The following is a 22,793-nucleotide window of genomic DNA, read 5'->3' as shown; positions in this document are numbered from 1 at the left end:
TGCTGAGGCCACATGCAAACCGGACGAAGAGAAACATGCAACCAATTAAGTTAATGCAGACCAATGGCCGTATATTTTACCGTCAAAGCTGGTTTTTCTAAGGCCCCTTTGTTTGTCAAACATCCAAACGTCATGTGTTTGGTACTGGCGAACGCATCGTCGTCTGTATACTAGAACAGCCAAGAGCTGGAGATCTGTTCAAGCTCAAAACCAAAGGAAATAAATGATGGCAGGGCTTGAAACAGACCAAGACGTCTGGTCCTATTAACCTGGGCCTAGTCAAGGTCCAGGGACCAGCGACAGAGACAGCACCTTAATAAACTCGCTCTCTCTGACACACTTCAGAGGTTCGGATTTTTAACCAACAATAAAATATGCAGCACATTTTTGGAATGTGCGCTCAATCTTATCCATTTTTTTCTCCCAGGATATCTCTAATTCGGAATTGTGAAAAGCTCCCAGTCCAGGATCACTTCATTGTGCAGGAATACTTAGACAAGCCCTTTCTCATGGAGGGCTACAAGTTTGACCTGCGATTCTACATTCTCGTTACTTCCTGTGATCCACTACGTGTCTTCCTCTACAACGACGGCCTGGTGCGAATGGGTACAGAGAAATACCACACGCCAAATGAGTCGAACCTGGTAAGTAAATGGACTTAGAGTCAGCATGGTATCAAAATGAACTGGGTTCCATTAATGGGCAGAACTCTATAAAACTGTCATATAGACACTTTTCACAATCCAATCAATTCCCCATGGATGCAAGCAATTGCAAATGCTGTTTTATATTGACTTTAATGCTCCTACACATAATTGAGATGATAGACATTAGTCAGAGTAAACATCATATGTAATTTTGATGAATATGAGTGTATTGCTGCAGTTGTTACATAATAAATTGTTACGTGTTTTCAAGTTGTCACATTATAAAGTATGCATGAAAGATTTAAGGACAGTTTTACTAACAGCTTTTGGCATTAAAATTGTGCTGTCAGGTTTTACTGATGACGCACAGTGAAGAATTAGCGCTGAAAAGGCACCTGACCTTATTGAATATCCATTGTTGGAGTTTCCCTTTCAGACGCAAAATTTATGGGAGGAGAGTATTAAAATGAATCACGCAATGCTTTTTACTTACTTGCAATTGCTCCATTATTTAATGAAAAAAGCATGTCTTAAACTATTTTTGCTTGAAATGACTGAAATTATTGTTGCCCGGAGGAGGCACCGCAGAGAACAGAGAGCGTGTCGTAGAAGGGATGTATTAATTTGCATGTGGGTCCTTCTATAATTGTGGGTACATCTTATGTCCGTGAAGTATATTTTTAATATATTTTCATCAATATAAAGCTCTGATGCTTAATTTTCTAGTACACAATTATATTTTTCCCAATCACTCTACGATATGTTGAAAAAGCCATATTTTTTGTTAAAAAATTATGTTCATATAACGTACAACCCTGGTATTCAGCTGCCCAATTTTGTGAAGTTGCTCATTCTACTCTGCATTTAAGCCTGAAAATTACCTCATATATAAATTAATTTCATAGTTTTGCCTTCAGTTAGATTAGGTTATCAAGACATTTGGGTGTGCGGTTTAAAAATAAGTGTTTATTGTGATTTAACTTGTTTTATTTGTGTGCAAAAAACCATTGTCAACTAAGTTACCAACTAGAATCCCCCTCAAAAAGGAATGGTTTGTCCCATTCTCAGATGATTTGCACAGTATGATGATATTTCCTCTAGAAGCACATGGATGAAACACTAGAAGTTATGTTCAAGTATTATTGCTGCAAACTTTAACAAGACAATTTAACTAAAACGTATGTTTTGTTTATGAAAATATGTTTCTAAACATACCATATGCTCAGTAGTTCTAGGCTTCCATATTGAGTTTAGGCCCAAAACACTAAAAATGTCAACTAAGTTACCTGTCAACTGTGTTACCCAGTAATGGTAACATGGTGGACAGTAGCAAACATAGATTGTATTTTATGCACATATACCTACAGATCACCTTTATTTATATAGCACTTTATACAATATAGATTGTTTCAAAGCAGCTAAGGTCATGTTTGGGTTTTCTAGCAAACCTTAATTATTTTTGCCACCGGTACTTTTCAACGTACTGCGGCTTCTTTATTTCTTTATTCTTTATTTGCAACTATGCAAATTTGTGCTTGGTATATAGCATTGGTAAATGAGATATGTAAATGAGATGTTGTGTCTGTGTTCTTTAGTTTGTGCATTGTTAGTAAATCACCACCAAAAATTTCCTCTCACATCGGCGCTGTTTTGGAATTGCATTTTCGCGCTAATTTGCCCTGTTTCGTAAAACTGGCCCTGGTGTAAATTCAAGCATATGTAAAATGATTTTTATGTAAATTGTCACACTGTGTCAAACATCACATTGTAAATCTTTGTAAAACCATTCAAGCGTAAACTGTCACAGTAAATATTTGTGAAACCATTCTTGCATAAATGGTTGCATTTGTAAACCAAGGCTTTGCAAAATTATTCCTGCGTAAAATGTTGCTTTATAAATCTTCATAAACCATTGTTGTGCAGAATGTCATATTATATATATGTGACCCCAGACCATAAAACCAGTCATAAGTAAAACGGGTATTTTTGTAGCAATAGCCAACAATACATTGTATGGGTCAAAATGATAGATTTTTCTTTTATGCCAGAAATCATTAGTATATTAAGTAAAGATCATGTTCCATGAAGATATTTTGTAAATTTCCTACCGTAAATATATCAAAACATACTTTTTGATTAGTAATATGCATTGCTAAGAACTTAATTTGGACAAGTTTAAAAGCGATTTTATCAATATTTTGATTTTTTTTGCACACTCAGAATCCAGATTTTCAAATAGTTGTATCTCAGCCAAATATTGTCCTATTCTAACAAACCTCTCTCAGTTAAAAAAAAGAACCTTATAATTAGTTTTGTGATCCGAGGTCACAAATTCATGAAATATTTTTTATGCAGATGTTCTGTTATGTAGACCATAGATGGATCTACTCTCTTATGGTCCTTCATTTTTTCCCCTCAGAACCAGCTGTACATGCACTTGACCAACTACTCTGTAAACAAACACAACGAGAACTTTGAGCGAGATGAAACCGTGGACAAAGGCAGCAAGCGCTCGATTGGTTGGTTCACAGAGTTCCTTCGAATCAACGATTACGATGTGGCCAAATTCTGGGGCGATGTATCAGTGAGTTCTTTTATTTATATTGCTTATTCTTTTCAATATCTTTTAATCAAAGCGTGCATGACACAATTGAAACATTTGATTGTGCTAAAGTGGAACTATTGCAAGCATGCTTTAGGTACACTTGAAATATTATGCATTATGCACCGATATTATTCAAACATCATACAATCCTCATCAAAAGTGACATTAAAACAGATTTCAGGCTTAATATTAAGAAATGTGCATTGTGCACAAGTAGTACTCTTTAATTACAATTTTTATATCAGTAAGTCTTGAGCCGTCAGTAAATATGTTAATAGACTTGAACTATACTTAGTATAAAATAAATACATTTTAAATCTGTTACTTTTTTTACTGGGGATGCTATGCATATGATGTCATCGGTTCTCACGTTTCGCCACATTTCCATTAACTTTACAGATTAATGGCTTTTATTTCATATCACAATGCATATCACGCCCCTGATGATAAGCTTATCGAGATTTGCCGTATTTTTCTGCATTCGATAGATCACACAGCCCTGCATTAATCAGCCTCCCCGGCTCCATTTTCTCAATTGTATCAAATTTTCCTTTCAAAAACGAATCTGTTTCCTGTCAGAGTGTTACCAGTGTGACAGCTCTGCCCTTATCTTTCCTCTGTTTCTGTTTGCAGTCTCTTCCTCCTTGCTGTCCACTTCTGTCTTTTGATCTAATTGTAATTCTTTCATCTTTTCAAATTGAGAGCTCATCCGCTCATAGCAAAAACAACTGTTTTTATTGACTCCTTTGCCAAACATTTGGAAGTGTGCACCTTTCTTTGTAATCCAGTGTCTCTTTATTGGCTCACGAGCTGCCCTTATTTACTGAAGCAATTTCTCAGATGTTGAAGCCGGTCAGAAGACTCCACTGATAACTAATGCTAAATTCTCATTCATGTGTCAGAACAGATATGCATGAACATTTTCAGTCTAGCTGAGGACCAACACACACACACATACAAACACACACATAATTCTTTCTGTTCTCCGTGGAGGATGCATGCTGGGATCTAACCTGCTTCTCCGGAACTGCACGTTTGGGGTCCACGGGACGCTCGGCAAACGTCCCGCCGGTTATCTGCCCCTCATACTTCAACACAGCCTCTGTTTAATCATGCAGGGAGACCGCCGGCCTGCCAGACCTCTGATAAGAGAGTACAGCAGCTGATACAGGCCGTCTGTTCCTGTCTTCCTACGATCTGCCCCTGTCTTCCCGTAGCGTGCTGTCAGTCTTTGACCTATCATGTCTCTTCAGGGAGCTTGGATGTTAATGAGTCCCTCATATGGGCTGTTTGCACATGCAATGAGATTTCACGAACAGGTCCTCGCTGGGGGCTAACACAATGTCATGCATTTCTTGTGAGCAGTTCAGTTCACAATTTGAAGAGCTGTTTTAAGAGTTGTTTAAATTTGTTGTCATCTTCTATAACAAATGCGTGTTTTGTGCATGTGTTCGCAGGAGCTGGTGGTGAAGACCCTGATAGTGGCCGAACCACACGTGCTCCACGCCTACCGCATGTGCCGCCCGGGTCAGCCACCAGGGAGCGCCAGCGTCTGCTTTGAGGTGCTGGGTTTTGACATAATCCTCGACCGCAAGCTCAAGCCCTGGCTTCTAGAGGTCTGTTTTCACCTTCTTTCCTCACTCAATCCGCTTCTCTGATATACAGTATACAGTTCACATACGAGTGTCCTCACTTATAGGAAGCCAAAAACTTAATGAACAGTTTTAAAACTTGTGAGTTTTGAAAATTATTTAGAACATTTGTACAGTGTGACATTATAAAGATTGTAAGTCTGTCTCTGTGTAATCAAGTGTATTCCATTAGAAACACTGTATCATTGTAGCATTTTAATACAGTTTAATTTTTTAGTAATTTGATGTTCTAATCTGTTGGTTTTGTATCTGTTTTGTTTTTGAGTGCAAGACAGCATCGCACTTGCCCACCCACACGCTCTGCTGTTTGGCTGTGATTTGTGATTGATTTTGTCACGTCTCGTAGCTGTGTCGTGTCTGGTGTGGACAGACAAATTGCTTGCCGCCGGAATCTTATCGCATTGCGTCTGACGAGGACGTGGTGTAGGAACATCTGATTTGCACAAGATGTGTCAGCAGTAGTTTTATGTTAGTGGGTTGCTAAGCTTATACTCTAATAAACATAAAGGCACACACATTAAAACTGGGTAAAATACTAATTTTTTAACTAAACCATTTTTTAGTACTGAATAAATGATATCTATCATTGCACTGAGAGCATTGCAATGCATTCAGGGATTGTCTAATACATAAAGGATACATGCAGTGCTCTTTAACCATTGTGAAAATAAGTGAGATAACTTAGAAGTTAAAAGTAGTATACTTATTTTATTAAGTATACTTAAGTAAAGTTCAAGTATATTTTTAGTATACTTTATGTAGTAAGTATACAAATATCAGTGTACTAGTAGTATATTTGTAAGTGTACTACTTTTAAGTACAATTTAAGTATAACAGTAGTAAACTTTGAGTACACAACTAGTTTACATCAATGTTTTTAGCTTGTACTGCAACTATACTAAAAGCAAACTTACAGGTATACTGATAGTTTACTAATTAAATACTTAAATGTTTAGTACACTTTGAAGTATAGTCTCAGTAAACTACTAGTTGAGTAGTTTTATACTGCAAGTCAGAGGTTGCGTTAGACTTCTCATTTTGACGGACAGGGGCGTAGATATTCCGTCATAATCTATTATTACCCGTTATTAAAATGTTCATATTTTAATTATAATAACACATTTAATTGCTTTTAATTTTGTTCATATTTTCGTTTTTAATTATGAACCTACAGGACAATATAGGCTTGTGGATTTATTTTGAAGAGAACAGATGAACAGATGAGACTGCGTAACTTTTCATGTTCAACACCACATCCCGCAGTTACACCGATTTTAATATATTCTCATTTTTATGAACCAATATCGATTCGTAAATCCCAATTGATCTTTTGGTCTGTGCTGTTTTCGGATGATAAATCAATAGTACATAGTGCACCTCACATCCAATAAATTGCAATAGTCTAAACTTTGTGTTACTTTTGAAATGAAACAAAGTATCAGATTTCAAATTCTGTCTATTTCATTAGGAAATTCAAATTTGGCGCTCTTTAATGTGGCGTGATAGATTGTTGTAGCTTCTTTGATTTTCCCGTCACTGTCAATGACGGACAATTTTTGGGTTATGCGACCTCTGCTGCAAGTATACTTGTGCTGTAAGTTTTCTTTAAGTGAACCTTTATATCATACTTTAAGTATACTACTATGTCCCTATGTAGGTATTAATTTGTATATGTTTTGTTATTTGAATATCTGAACATACAAAATATCAAAACAGGATATCTGCTTGTAAACAAAAACATTTTATTCTAGCTTCATGCATTTTTTTTAAACACTTAAATGTGGGTAAGTTTCATAAATAAAAAAAAAAAAAGAAATAAACAACATTTTAAACAAAAAGCTGAAAACAAAACTATGAATTGGATTCAGAATGATAATCAAAATGTAGATGGAGTCAATCAACACCCCAAAACTTGACAGTCATTATTACCTCTTCATTGGTCGACATTTTATTCCATAATGTTACAGTTTTGATGCTGTTTTATGTTTGATGATTGTGTTAGATTACATGTGGAAGCATCTGTTGTTTCGGTTTCTTCTTCACTTGTGTTTTTTTGTAAATTCTGTACAGATCTGTATTAGCACCCCCTACCGTATAACAATGAAAACACAGATTCTAGGAGCACTAGTATAGCTTAAATATATTTTGACTTTTTCTAAGTACAAGTCAAGTATACTTAAATGTAATTTTAAGTATGTTTCTGAGAAGTACATAAAAGTAGACTGAAAGTATACTTTCCTATTTTTAGTTTAAAAGAAGTATACTAATAGCACACTTGAATAAACTTCTTTTTGTAAGGATTTACTTCAGCTGCATGGATATTTGAGGCCTTAAAATGCTGTCTAGATAGGCAGTTCAGCAGGTTTTGTAACAGTGATATCGAGTGGAATGATTGCTGGACGTCCCTGATTTTGCTGGTTCAATTTTGTGGAAATGGGAATTGGATGCATTCACCTTGGTCTTGGTAAAGATGTCTTGGGTTTTGCACCCTTTTGTTAAACTTTTCAGCATTTAAGGCAAACCATTCCATGTAATTCAGCTAAACGAGGGACTCCCACTGAAAGACGATCTAAAGAGGCAGTTGTTTGTGTGTTTGAAAACAGTTGGTTCCTCAGAATCTGGGGTTTGGCGTTTTTTTTTTGTTCTGTTTCTCATTTTCATTTCCTTTTGCTGTGGTGTTCTGTAATGTTGGATGACAGTCATCTAAACAACATTCTCCAGACGTTCCCAGCATGTACATCTTTTAACTCAACAAACATGAAATGATTGTGCTGACTCTGCCACTTCACCATGTGTTTGTTGTTGTTATTGCTTTAATTAAAAACAATTTAAAAAAATATATAGCCACTATAATTTTTGTTGAATTGTAGAGACACCAAATGTTCATAACTCAACCAACATTTAGTCACAAGTGGATCAGTTTTATGGATCAAGGTTGATTCTGTTGAATTTTGAATCAGGTTGCAGGCTATATTTGAACTTCTACACCCCACTGCTTGTCCAAAGAAAAGTGAATTTTTTGTTGTTGTTTCAGTGTTGGCGTTAATGTACACACAAACAGTCAAAAAAATTGAAATAATTAAGATTTAGTAATGTTTTTGAAAGAAGGCACTTATGTTTACCAAAGTTACATGTATTTGATCAAAAATGAAGTTAAAACTTTCTAAAATTGTGTTATAGTATTACAATTTTAAACAACTGTTTTCTATTTCAATATATTTTGAAATGTCATTTATTCCTGTGATCAAAGCTAAATTTTTAGTTTCATTACTCCATTCGTCAGTGTCACATGGTCCTTCAGAAATCATTTTAATATGCTTCTTTGGTGCACAAGATTTATTTTAAATGTTTATTTTTTGTTGTTGTTTTGTGCAGACTGATTTACTACCATTTTGAATTTTCTATTCATTTATAAAATATTATACAGCAAAAACTGTTTTCAACTTTGGTAATAATAAGCATAATATTTAATTTTTAATATTTAATAAAACCATTATATTTAATTTAAGAGCCCTAGTATTTCACAATATTGCTGTTTTTACTGTATTTTTAATCAAATAAATGCAGACTTGTGTTCATAAGAGACTTTTTAAAAATATATTAGGGCTGTCAAACGATTTATCATGATTAATCACATACAAAATCAAAGTTTGAGATTGCCTTATATATATGTGTGTGTACTGTATGTAATTATTAAGTAGTATATAAATTCAAACACGTTCATGTGTATATTTAAGAAATATTTACAAATATATGTATTTATTATAATTTTTACAGAATTTATATTATATATCAATAAAAATATTTAGTCTTAAATAGATTAAATTAAATTAAATATTAATTAAATATTAGATTAAATGTTTTCTCTTAAATATATACATTAATTTGTATGTATTTATATATACATTGATCATTGAACAATAAGTTGACCACAGCAATTCCACAGCAATCCATTCTGCAATCAATGTTGTATGTGTCTGACGTAGACTTTTTGCATATTTTTGTGTTTTGTCTGCAATATTTTCCCATCACATCTTTGGCCATTTTCAGTTTTTTTTTAAAACAGTATTTCAGGTAAAAACTTTAGTTGGACTTCAGCACTACTTCTGCACAATTAAAGTGCATAAATACAAAATTAGTTGTTCTAATTTAACAGACCTTAAGTATACCAGTTTAGTATACTAAAAGTACAATTGCAAGGTATTTTTATTAAGTACATAAATAGTAAATGTATTTGTAGTATACTTAGCATAAATTAAATGTATTTTAAACACATTTTAGTATATTTATTTTTCACTAGGGTCTGTTCTGCTGTAGATGTCTAACTGTTTGAGTACATGGACCGGTCCTGTGTGAACACTTCATTTTGCTCGTTTTGTATGAAAGTGATTTTAATGAAGCATCTTGAGTGCAGACTTATTATGGAATTTACAGACTGGCCAAGGGTATGATTAAATACCTAATTTAATTTTAAGCATTAGTTTTATAGAACTGATTGTTCTATGTGGCACTTTTGGCTTGAAGAACATGGCTGCCTTGTGTGTCTTAACATCCGAAGTGGGGTTCCTGCACAACAGCAAGGATAAACGCTTAAATAGCAGCGTATTGAGGACTGACGTTCAGCATAAACACAGGGCTGAGTTTGCTTACACCAGAGCGAGAGCAGACTCTCTCCCCTCTTTCCTCCGTTTGACAGACACGCTGCAGAAATGTAGGTCAGGACTGTGAGTTAAGACGGTTAGGATGCAGGAATGCTGGCGCACTTACATGTGGGGTAATGTGCCGTTTGCTAGCCCCGGAAAGTTCCATGTCAGGTTTTCTGGATCGCCCTCACTTCTGTGTGGCAGTTAAAGCATGACCTAAATCTTTTAACCCAAACTTCTGGCTGAGGCTTCCATCTTACTAACCCATTCTAGAACGTTAAATGCCTTGGGATGATTATTGTTATTATGTATTTTTTTTTAATGTTTTTGCCATTGGTTAAATCCTCAAAATAATTTTATCTTTTATTAGAAACTGGATTTTTTTTTTTTTTTTTTTTTTTTTATATTTTATTTTTGGGCTTTTTAACACTTTTTTCTATACACACATTAGAAAGGGGATCTTATTATTTTATTAATATTATAATATTATTTATTATTTTATTATAATTTTATTATTATTATGCACATAGGTAGTTACTGTTAGGCCATTTTTTTTTAAGTATTATTAGATATAGGATTGTGTGATTTATAAATAATATCAGTCTTTAAATGCAAAATATTTAAAATGTACCTAAAGTATACTTGCAGTAGTTCCAGTTTAGCACAATCAAATATACTTAAGTATATCTTTAGTTGGACTTCAGCACTACTTCTGCACAATTAAAGTGCATTAGGTACAAAAATAATTTGTTTTAGTTTAGCAGACTTTAAATATACCAGTTTAGTATACTAAAAGTACAATTGCAGTATTTTTAGTAAGTACGTAATATGTAAATGTATTTGTAGTATACATGTAGTATAAATGTATTTTAAATACATTTTAGTATATTTATTTTTCACTAGGTGTAACAATTTTTAAAATTTTATTTTTGGGCTTTTTAACACTTTTTTTTTTAGAAAGGGGATTTTATTAGGGGAATTGATAAAACATTTAACGAAAAACAAAACTTTAATGGCTAAGATTTAACATTTTTGGCCTTTTGCAACTTTTTAATTGAGAATTGGATCAGGTTGCAGGCTGTATTTGAACTTCTCTGTCCCACATGAGCACCGTAGCTCAATGCATGTGTGCTACCTGCTTGTTCGAAGAAAAGTGCTTTTTGTTGTTGTTTTGAGTGAAGTCATTGTAAGAAGTTTGTTGCAGGTTTTAAAAACGTCTAGCGCTGAGCGATGGACGTTCGCCGGCAGTTCTCCGGCGCTGTGCGTGCCTCTTTGCAGGTTTTGGGAGGAGAACACAAACTGTGGTGGTAGATGCAGTCGTTCAGCCCCAGTGATAATGATCCCTCAGTGCTACTAGCAGCCGCCACAAACTCCCATCAATTAACATCCCACAAGCTCCTCACTGAGGGGGAAAAAAAGCTGTTTCTTTTTCACGCTACATTTACCGAGCGAACATTTATTTCCGATTTCAAGTGATTAGTCAAGACACATATCCACACTGCAGCGTCTGACGGAGAGAGGCAGGAGGTGTGATTTTCTGCTGTCTGTTCTCTTATGAAAGTTTCAAAGCTGGCTGTCGTAATCTTTAGCGGATAAATATTGGGAATTGTCCGCCACGGTGTTCTTTCAACTTCCCTCCGTCGTCCTCTGTTTAATTTCAGTTTTGATGGCTCGCCCTTATCAGACATTCTATAAAATTTATTTCTTTGAAGCAGAAATTGTTATGATTGATCTACAATCATAATTTATTCAGTTTTCAGTGCATCTGCAGGTCTTCTGATTCTTTTATCGAGACACTTTACTGTCTGCCGCAGCGGCAACAAAAAAGTAAAATGTAACCTCTTACTCTGACAGAGAAATGTCATATTCTCCTTTTTCTTCATCGCTTATCAAATGTTTTTCATTTTACTTTCAGTTTCCTTTTCCTCTTATTTGCAAATGAGGCTGAAATGTCAGCTGGGGTTTTACAATACCTCCAAACTGAATGCTCTTTCTTTCTCTCTTTCACACACACACACAAACTTTACTGAGAGCTCTGAAACATGTGTTTTTAAAAGGGCCCAAGCTCGTATAAACATCATACATTCATTGATAATAAATACTCAATTGCAACACAAAACCAGCACACTCAAATACACAATAGCATTCTAATGCAAAGTGTTATACAAGACCAACACACACACACACATTAGTACAGACGTTGTTAAACCACACAAAAACACTACAAGATTTTTCATACTAAGGGACCCCCAGGGGGCAGCAAGGCAGTGTTGCCAAGTCCGCGTTTTTCTGCTTTAACAATGTTGCCGCGGGTTGTTTTTCATGTCCGCGGGTTGAAGCGGCCCCAAAAACGTAATATTTAGCTCCTGGAATGCTAATTTTACCAGGGGAACCCCGCCAAAAAACATGTATTTTACCCCCCGGAATGCGATTGGACTACTTTTGGGCTATTTTTGAGTAGCAATTGTGTGGGTTTTGTTGTTAAAACCTGGCAACCCTGCAGCAAGGGATGCTAAATTTACCACAGAACATTTCAGATAAATGTTTTTTTCATATTCACTAAAAATGTGCTATTAAATATGTAAATAACAATTACTGTTTTTATTATTAGTAGTAGTAGTAGTGGTAGTAGTAGTAGTAATTTGCTGCTTTTTGCATCTGCTTTCTAAAGACTAGTCAGAAAATAAATTAATTGTGATTATTTTATTTTATTGACAGCAATAGTTTTTAACAGAAATACAAATTCATTCATTATTTTATTTTATTTTATTTTATTTTATTATGTTTTGTTGTAACCAAGTTTCTCCTCACCACTGTCACATTTAGCTTGTTCACTGAAGGGGTTTATGGTAATATTTTCAGGTATGTACAACTAATTGTAACTGTAATAGTAGAAAAAAATATACACTTGATAAAAAATAAATAAAAATAAAAATACAAATATTTCCAAATAATATTTAAACTGCTTTTAGTACACGGAAATGTTTTTTCTCACACAATGTAAATGGGTCTGTACACACACACACACACACACACACAAACACACAAATATATATATACAGCTGAATGAATGAATGAATGAATGAATAAATAAATAAATGAATTAATTAATTAATTAATTTGTTAGGATAGGACAATATTTGACTGAGATACAAGTATTTGAAAATCTTGAATCTGAGGGTTAAAAAAAATCAGAATATTGAGAAAATCACCTTTAACGTCCAAATGAAGTTCTTAGCAATGCATATTACTAATCAAAAATTAAGTTTCGATATATTTAGGGTAGGAAATTTACAAAATATCTTTATGGAACATGATCTTTACTTAATATACTAATACATTTTTGGTATAAAAGAAAAATCGATCATTTTGACCCATACAATGTGTTTTTGGCTATTGCTACAAATATACCTAAGACTTAAGACTGGTTTTGTGGTCCAGGGTCACAAATGTGGTTTTGTCAGATTTAGCTAACTGCTGGATACTAATTTTTTCCTTAAAATATGATTAAGTAGATATACACACACGCAATCAAACACACATGTGCACCTTCAAAAACACAAACTGGCTAAATAAACACTTAACACACACATTTGGAGACGTACAGCTGAGATGGCTCACACTTAACGCACATACACGGGCTGCAGAAGCACTTTAGCTCTGGCCGAACAGCTAATGTTCTGAGGCTTTTGTACTGATTTTATCTTCTCTGCGGGTTTTATTCTCCTTCCATTGACATTCAAAACATTTGAGCCATTGATACGAGCAGGAACACAAACATGGAAACCGGAGAAACCTCACTCTCTTTAGCTGGCCTCACATCATCCGCTAGACGTGGTGAGGCACCATTGTCCACGTCTTCAGCGGAGCGCATCATTAACATGTTAATCTGGCCGCTGCTCATTCGCAGGGCTGCTGGGAAGGTTCGTCCACTCCACAGGTCAAACAGAAGCATCTGAGGGACTTGAATAGCCATTAGTCAAATGCTGTGGCGCAACATTGATATCACTCCCCCCTTGGGCCATCTCTGTCTTTTCCCCTTCTTTTCTTTCCAGAAACTGCTCACACTGGAGCCGTTAAGCTGGCATGACGAATAATGCAAAGGCACAGCGACAGAGACAGAGAGAGAGAGAGAGAGAGAGAAACATGGCTTCTCAGTTTGCCTCTTTCAATGAGTAGACTAGTGTCTCCATGCATGATTTTCTGCTCCAAAACTTAGTGAGCTGCCTACCTAGAAAGCATTTTAAGGCAGCATAGGGTGCTCCCAACAAGACAGATGTTTCAAAAGGTAAGTGGCAACATTACGCAGCCTTCTACTTGGCTAGAATTAAATGCAGCGTTGCATGTATCCCTCATTACCAAGGCAGTCCCACAGTTCTTTGTGAAAGCACATTTAGCGGCACTGTAAGTACTGTATAGCAAGTCTCAACTGCAGCCTGACCCCGACCCGAATGCTCAACTTAACAACAATGTGAAAATCTGGAATTTGATGTTGCAAAAAAATAAAAATACTAAGAAAATCACCTTTAAAGTGTCCAAATGAAGTTCTTAGCAATGCATATTGCATATCAAAAATTGAGATATATTTACGGTAGGAAATTTCTTCATGCAACATGACTTTTATTTAATATCCTAATGATTTTTGGCATTAAAAAAAATTATAATTTTGACCCATACAATGTATTGCTGGCTATTGCTACAAATGTGCTACTTAAGACTGGTTTTGTGGTTATATATACATACAGTATACTTGTTTAGGGTGATAAATACTATATACCATACTTCTATCTCAAGCATAACTGCTTGATTGCTTGTATTGTCAAAAGATGTAAACTACTGTATGTTATCACCAAGCTGTGATCTGCTAAATAGGCATGAATATAATAAGATATTATAAACAGCATTATTATCTGTGAAGCTGCTTTGAAACAATGTAAATTGTGAAAAGCGCTATACAAATACAATTTGAAATTTAATTTGAGAAAAAAAAAGGAAGAAAGGGTGAAGGAAGATATAAACTGATTATTAATATCATTCATATAACAATGCAATTTAATAAATAAGCTGAAAATGTGAATGGCAAAGTGTCTTTCCTCTCGCATGCTGTGCCAGTCTGGAAGACAAAGTCTTTGAAACGTCGCTCACAATTTTACTACCATAATGTGGAATATATTAAAGTGAAATATATTCGTAATTTAGAACTATATGTAATCTACTGAAATATACAATATATTTTACAAAAAATCAGAGAGCTTGTAACATCATTAAAACAAACTATTACATTAGACTGTAATTTAAAACAGAAACTACTGTAAATAAAAATGTGTAAAACATCTTTAACCTACTATACTTCTAAAAGAAAACTTTTTACATTTTTAGGATTAAGGAAAGGATGCTTTATGTGTGAAAGAAGAAAGAAGGTGTTTTTAGATTTCGTTTATTTACTTATGTTTATGTAACACGTATGTGACCGTGGACCACAAAACCAGTCATAAAGGTCAGTTTTTTTGAAAAATCATTCGAAAAATAAGCTTTCCATTGATGTATGGTTTTTTAGGATAGGACAATATTTGCCTGAGATGCAACTGTGTGAAAATCTGGAATCTGAGGGTGCAAAAAAATCCAGATATTGAGAAAATCACCTTTAAAGTTGTTCAAATGAAGTTCTTAGCATCAGAAAATAAGTTTTGTTATATTTATGATAGGACATTTACAAAATATCTTCATTGAACATGATCTTTACTTAATATCCTAATGATTTTTGGCAAAAAATTAATTGATCATTTTGACCCATACAATGGCTATGGCTACAAATATACCCGTGCTACTTAAGACTGGTTTTGTGATCCAGGTTCACATATTACAAGTATAACTACTGTCCCACACACACACACTGATGCTAGTTGTGTTTCAGTTCCATTTTCACTAACAGAAATGCACTAGCAGTGATCTTAACCAATCTTCTGTTCTATCTCTCTGATTCTGTGTGGGTTCAATGTTTTCCTAGAGACTGTACCTCCAATAAGGACAAAGTAGAAAAAAAAAGGGCTTGATTTTGTGTTTAGCTGTCGTGAAGGTTGTGTCCTTGATGCAGTTGCTGTTCTGACAATCGTTAGAGAAGCATCAGGCATCCAGGGATATGAAGTGCTTGTCAAGTGTTTGCCAAGCGCGGGTCAAGTGGAGCTGTAAGAGCACACCCAAGATGGTCAAAAGCATTTTCTTTTTTTTTTTACATTCTTTTTCTCTGAATCAGAATTTCAAGAAGTCTCTTTTTTCATGAGGAATAATGTTATTTTTTGATGGAACACAAAAGTAGCACTTTTTTTCTATAGAGAATTGTAAAACTGCTGTTGTCATACAAGGACAGTTTATCATTTTGTGAAACCATGTGATAACTGTGTGAGAAACCGACTTTTAAATTCTGTTTTTTTTTTTTGAGCTGAACAAAATTTTGTGTTACGACAGGATCTGTCATTTTTGGGTTAACCATCCTTTTAATTTAGATTTGTTAGTCAGGAGTATTACAACAGCACAGTGGAGATACTTTATTTTGTTTTAAGAAGATAAAAAAATCTAAGAAGAACTAGTTTATTTTGGCGGAGAAACTTATGTTTATGTAACACATATGTGACCCTGGACCACAAAACCAAGGGTCGATTTTTGGAAATAAGCTTTCCATTGATGCATGGTCTATTGGGATAGGACAATATTTGGCCGAGATACAACTATGTAAAAAAAAATCTGGAATCTGAGGGTGCAAAAAAAAAAAAAATCCAAATATTGAGAAAATCACCTTTAAAGTTGTTCAAATGAAGTTCTTAGCAATGCATATTACTAATCAAAAATGACGTTTTAACATATTTACAATAGGAAATTTATAAATGATTTTTGGCAAAAAAGATTAATTGATCAGGATCTATCATTTTTTGGGTTAACCATCCTTTTAATTTAGATTTGTTGGTCAGGCCGTGAGTATTACGACAGCACAGTGGAGATACTTTTTTTTTTTTTTTTAAGAAGATAAAAAAAATTAAGAAGAACTTTAAAAACATTTGGTTTATTTGGTGGTTTAAAAATGTTTTTAAATTCTACCAAATGCTTTCATTTTTTAAGCACTGTGAATTTAGTTTTACGGATTAGGAATTCATGCATGAAACAGAATTTTAAAACTGGCAACTTCAGATTTCCCACAGGATGATCATAAATTATGCAACACGTGCATCATGATATGAGAAGTCTGCTTTTCCATATATCCATATACACAAGTATCTAACACATTTACTGTTGGCTTAATTTGATTTTTCTTGCATGTATTAGCCGTCACGCTTCTCTATTTGATTTTATGCCCTTAATTAAGTCATAAAAACTGTGGCTCAGTGAGTGGAAACTCTAGGTGGCAGTGTTGCTCTGTGGTACTGTCCTTTTCAGGTTTATTAAAAAATGATTACAGTGATCCATTCATCTGTCTGTATCTGAACAAACTAAATTACTTAGCATTTTTAATGCAGTCTCAGAGAAAAAAAAATGAAGTGAAGACTTGCTTCATGCTCTGAAATAAATCATTCTATCACCTAGGTGTTTATTTTAAGAAGTATGCCAGTCTGTGTGTGTTTGGGAGTCTCTGATAGGGGGTCAGGTCAGCGGCTGGCCCTGAACACGCACAGAAACACTGATTGGGTTTCGCTGCTGGAAGCAGCCTCTCCAAATGCGACAAAAGAACAAAACAGTGATTGATAAGGATGTGAAATGCGATCCACACGTCTCTCTCCGCAGCTGCTCCATTAGCAGAACCCAGATCAGTATTCCTGCGTGTACAGCGCGCTGAGGATTCGAGCAAGTGTTGTTTTGTTTATCCTGATGTTGTTGTTTATCCCGCATGCATGGGATGGCGTATTCAGTACTGCTGCATATGCGTTGTGCGCTTTGCATCATTTCAAATATCATATAGATTATTTAAAACTGTTCTCACATTTATGTTTCTATATCATTGTTTTTTGTTTTTTTGTTTTTATCACATTTGAACATTTAAAGCACATACTGTTCTGTACTGTACTGTACTCACATGTTTCATGTGTAGATATTTTTATGCATTGTATACAGTATATACAACCGAAAGGCTAATAATTAAAATCTAAGTAAATTAACTGAAATGAATAATGTGCACTGGAATGATTACACACTGAAATCATAATTGCATTGATTTACTGAAGTGCATTGATTTAACTTGATTAACTATCACCAAAATTAGTACAGCATTTCCTTTTTTATGTGCAAAACTTTTTTTCAACGAAATCTTTCTGAATGTTTTGGTAGTTCGTTCAGCCCAGTGTTATTTTAGTATCATTAAACTGCTATTATAGATTTTGCTCATATATTGAATTAGATTTTACTTTTTATCTTTTCTGTTTTAATTTTAGTTTATTTATACATTTTTGTGTTTGTTTATTGTGCATGTTATTAATGTTTTTATTTGTTTTTGTCTTGGTTTATTTAGTTATTTTAAATAAAATTGAGATTTTTTTTAATGGGAACTAGCTGCAATAAAATACGTTTCATGTATTGGTGACACTTTATTTTTAAGGTCCAATTACTGCTCAAATATTTAATTAGATTTTATTTTTATCTTTTCTGTTTTCATTTTAATTTTAGTTTATTTATACATTTTTTTTGTTTGTTTGTTTATTTTCGTCATTTTATTAATGATTTTATCTATGTAGTTTTTATTGTCTTGGTTTATTTAGTTATTTTAAATGTTTTTTTTTTATTTTAATTTTTATTTTTATTTTTTATGGGAACTAGCTGCAATAAAATAAGTTTCATTTATTGGTGACACTTATATTTAAGGTTCAATTACTGCTCATATATTGAAATAGATTTTATTTTTTTCTTTTCTATTTTCATTTTAATTTTAGTTTATTTATGTCTTTTTTGTTTGTTTGTTTATTTTGTAATTTTATTAATGTTTTTATCTGTGTAGTTTTTATTGTCATAGTTTATTTAGTTATTTTAAATGAAAATTATTATTATTACTTTTTTTAATGGGAGCTAGCTGCAATAAAATAAGTTTAATTTTTTGGTGACACTTCATTTTTAAGGTCCAATTGCTGCTCATATATTGAAATAGATTTTATTTTATCTTATCTGTTTTCATTTTAATTTTAGTTCATTTATACATTTTTTGTTTGTATATTTTTTTATCATGTTATTAATATTTTTATCTGTCTAGTTTTTTTTTTTTTTTTGTTATGGTTTATTTAGTTATTTTAAATGAAAATTACATTTATTATTATTATTATTATTATTATTATTATTTTTTAATGGGAACTAGCTGCAATAAAATAAGTTCCATTTTTTGGTGATACTTTATTTTTAGGGACCAATTACTGTTTTCATTTTAATTTTAGTTCATATTATGAATTTTTTGTTGTTTGTTTTCATCATTTTATTAAGATTTTTATCTGTTTTATCTTTTTATCCTGTAAGTTTTTATTAGGATTCATTACAATTACGAAAATGTTTTATGGCAGCTAGCTGCAATAAAATAAGTTTCATTTTTTGTTGCCGCTTTATTTTTATGATCCATTTCTCAATATTAACTAACTATTAACTATGACTTTTGCCTAATTTGCTGCATATTAATAGTCAGTAAGGTAGTTGCATGCTAGTTGATAATGAGAATTGGTCCTTAAAATAAAGGTTTACCAATTTTATTTTATTTTATTTTATTTTATTTCAAAAACATTTTTTTTTCCCGGAAAACATGTTTTTCGCACCAACATTCAATAGACAGAAATACTCCCCCAGTTAGTTTTTTGTTAAATTTTCCCAGAATGAAAAGTTGTATCATTTGACCTTTGGTCAACTTTTAAGTCTGCACTAGCATACGAACAACCTCTGAGCTAGAAGACAAGACATAAAGCCAGAGTTTGGATTTTCTGGGGTCTCACAGAGATTCATTAATCTCAAAACAGCTGGATTCCCTGTAGTTTGACACCACGTTTGCACCACAAGTCTCAATAAAAGCACAAAGAAGGTGTGTAAATTAAAAATCAGTAAAAATCTTTTGATGGTGTCGAGGAGCTTTTGTAAAATCTACTTGCGTCAGAACGATTATTGTCAAAAGGTGTTGAATTATTGGGACAAAAAGTGAAAACATGGCTGAGATCCTAAATCTGCGGGACTCCTGCGTGGCAGATCTTGATGAGGCGTCTTTGTTGCTTTGTGAAACGGGCCATCTGCGGGGCATCTACCCAGCGAGGGGTGACGTGGCCCAGCTCAGAGAGCTAAGAAAGCGTGAGCCGGATCAGCTACTGCTGCTACAGTTACTGCTGCTAAGGTTACGGCTGATACAGTAAATTCATTGATTTAGTCCGCCGTTAGCCGCCCCTCCCGCCAAACCCCCCTGCGACGCTCAGTTGTGATGTAAATATTATCTTACGGTCCTCTCCTAAGCGATCACCTTTCTGAGGGAGATTAACATCCGAGCGGGGCAGCTCTATTAAGAGCCCAGCGAGGGGCGGCTGTGTCTGCTGTCATCTCTCTCTGTGGCTGCCATCTTTCTCCAACCGTTTGTCCGCGCTGACGCTGGAGCGCTAATGCCGTGTGTCTTACACACTGTAATGTGCAAAGCTGTACCCGAAATGAATTTTTGCCGTATCGGAGCTGGCAGCAGAGTGCTTTTGCTGTTGTTTGTCATGGGTGGAATACAAAAGAGCATATTATTATCTGAGGCGAAGAAAACCCTCCAGGATACTTACCTGCTGATAAATGGAGTTGCTAGCTAAAGGAACAGTTCTTCCAAAAAGTATGCTGCCATGTACTTCCTTCTAAGTATATACGATTTAAAAAGCTGGAAATGACCTATGAAAAGACCAAAAGGGCTAAAGATGTGGCAAAAAGTTGAAAGTTCGTAAATAAAATGATTGATCAGAAATGATCTCACATTCAAAATGATCAATTTTTCTTTTATACCAAAAATCATTAGGATATTAAGTAAAGATCGTGTTCCATGAAGATATTTTGTAAATTTCCTGCCATAAATATATTAAATCCTTATTCTTGATTAGTGAAATGCATTGCTAGGAACTTCGTTTGGACAACTTTAAAGGCCGTTTTTTTTTTCAATATTTTGATGCATTTTCAAATAGTTGTATCTTGGCCAAATATTGCCTATCCTAACAAACCATACATCAGTTTCTTTATTCAGATCATGTGTAAATCTCACCTTCAAAAAAATGACCCTTATGACTGGTTTTGTAGTCCAGGCTCATATTTAGCAGACACTTTTATCCAAAGCAACTCAAAAAAAAAGTGCTGTGACAAGTCTCAGTTAGCCTACTGCAGTACACATAGTAACAAACGATTAATTGCATCCAAAATAAAACTAAATGTTTGTTTAAATAATATATGTGTGTAATGTGTATATTTATAATGTATATATAAATACACACACATACAGTATATATTTTGAAAATATTTATATATTTATATTCTTATATTTTATGCTATATATAAATATTTTTAATCTATAAACAACTTTTTTTAAAAAAAATATATTCATGCATGCATTTGTATTTACATATGCATAATAAATATGCACAGTATACACATATTAGTTAAACAAAAACAAGAAAACAAGTAGATATAATAGAAAAATAATAGGGAATGCTCATGTTAGAGGGTCTTTTGTAAAAAAAAGAAACAAAAAAACATTCCTGAAAGCTAAATGAATAGTACTATATGAAGGAGAAAATTCAGGAATCATAAAAAAAGTAATAACGCAATATTATTATTTCTTTCGAGGTGTGCTCTGTTTGAGATACAGATAAACTACAGATTGCCTTTAACCACTGTAGCATCTTTCTTGCTTTAGGTTTATTAATGGCACAGTTAGTTTTGGCACAACGCGGATGCAGTGAAATCAGTGATATATGTTATTTATGTACAGATATTTTTATTTATATATAATATAAATTCTATAAAAATTATAATAAATACATGCACTTGCAAATATTTCTTAAATATATACATGAATGTGTTTGTTTTTATATATACATAATAATTACACACAGCACACACACATATATAAGGCAAACTCAGACTTTTACTTTGTATGCGATTAATTGTGTGCCAGCCTAATCTGAACATATTTTAAAATGTCATTTATTCCTGTGATTGCAAAAGTGAATTTTCAGCATCATTACTCCAGTCTTCATTGTCACATGATCCTTTTGGAAATCATTCTAAAATGCTGATTTGGTGCTTAGTTATTATCTGTACTCAGTTATTGTAATGGCTCTTATTATTATCAAAGTTAAAAGGTTTTTGCTGCTTAATATTTTTGTGGAAACCATAATACCCATTTTCTAGGGTTCTTTGATGAATAGAAAGTTCAAAAGAATTTATTTGAAATGTAAAATCTTTTGTAAGATTATAAATGTCAGACTGTCGTTTTTGATCAATTGAATGCATTCTCTCTAAAATGTTAATTCTTATTATTATTTAATCTTTTGATTTGTAGTTTATTACAGTTGCTGTTTTCCTAAGGATCCTGTGACATTTGAATTAACATTTTAAAATATGTTAAAGTAGAAATCAGTTAAATTGTAATAACATTGTACAATATTACTGGCTTAGTGTATTTTTGATCAAAGTAATACAGCTTAGGTGATCATAACAGACTTATTTAGTGCAATTTTAGTGCAGGCACTTTTTTTTTACTTGTATTATTGGAATGTGAGGTTTTCATCTGTTCCTTGCAAAAAGGAGTTTGTGGCCAGCTTCTTGTTACAAATACTGCAGCACTGAGGATAAAAGTTATGAATGAATATTACCATACATCATAGCGATTGTGCAGATATCATGAGCTGGTTTCATTTCCTGTGCAGTTTTTTTCTTTCTTTCAGTTCCACAGAGAAAATAACTCTGGCATCTGATGAATTAGCTTGTGTTGGCAGGAATGTGACAGATTATACTAATGCACGGAAAGACATTCTATTGCTCAATTATCTCTAATTAACTGCTCAAATGATTCTGAATGGTTATAAATGATTTAATTCGAACAAATATGTAAACCAGAATGCAAAGCTTTGATTTTCATGTGTTTAGATCGTGCCATTATTCTGACCAAAGCGAACCAAACAGAGCTGATCTGATACACATGAAACGTTAACGCTTGATGATCACACTGGGTAACGACGAAATGAAAGGTCTCACGCGATATATTTTGAATTTAGCAAGGATTTGT

At 33.6% G+C, this 22,793-nt stretch overlaps 1 protein-coding gene across 1 annotated transcript in view; it reads left to right on the top strand.

The window, feature by feature from the left end:
* Positions 1 to 22,793, top strand: part of ttll7 (tubulin tyrosine ligase-like family, member 7) — an 89,691-nt gene that overhangs the window by 18,396 nt on the left and 48,502 nt on the right. Inside the window, 3 exon segments of the mRNA XM_051122479.1 lie at positions 428 to 644; positions 3,067 to 3,231; positions 4,710 to 4,868. Of these exon segments, the coding sequence (XP_050978436.1) occupies positions 428 to 644; positions 3,067 to 3,231; positions 4,710 to 4,868 (541 nt within the window).

This window comes from Labeo rohita, chromosome 11 (genome assembly GCF_022985175.1).
Source record: "Labeo rohita strain BAU-BD-2019 chromosome 11, IGBB_LRoh.1.0, whole genome shotgun sequence".
NCBI classification, from domain to species: Eukaryota; Metazoa; Chordata; class Actinopteri; order Cypriniformes; family Cyprinidae; genus Labeo; species Labeo rohita.
The sequence above is the reverse complement of the archived record's forward strand: the minus strand, read 5'-3'. Positions and strand labels throughout refer to the sequence as shown.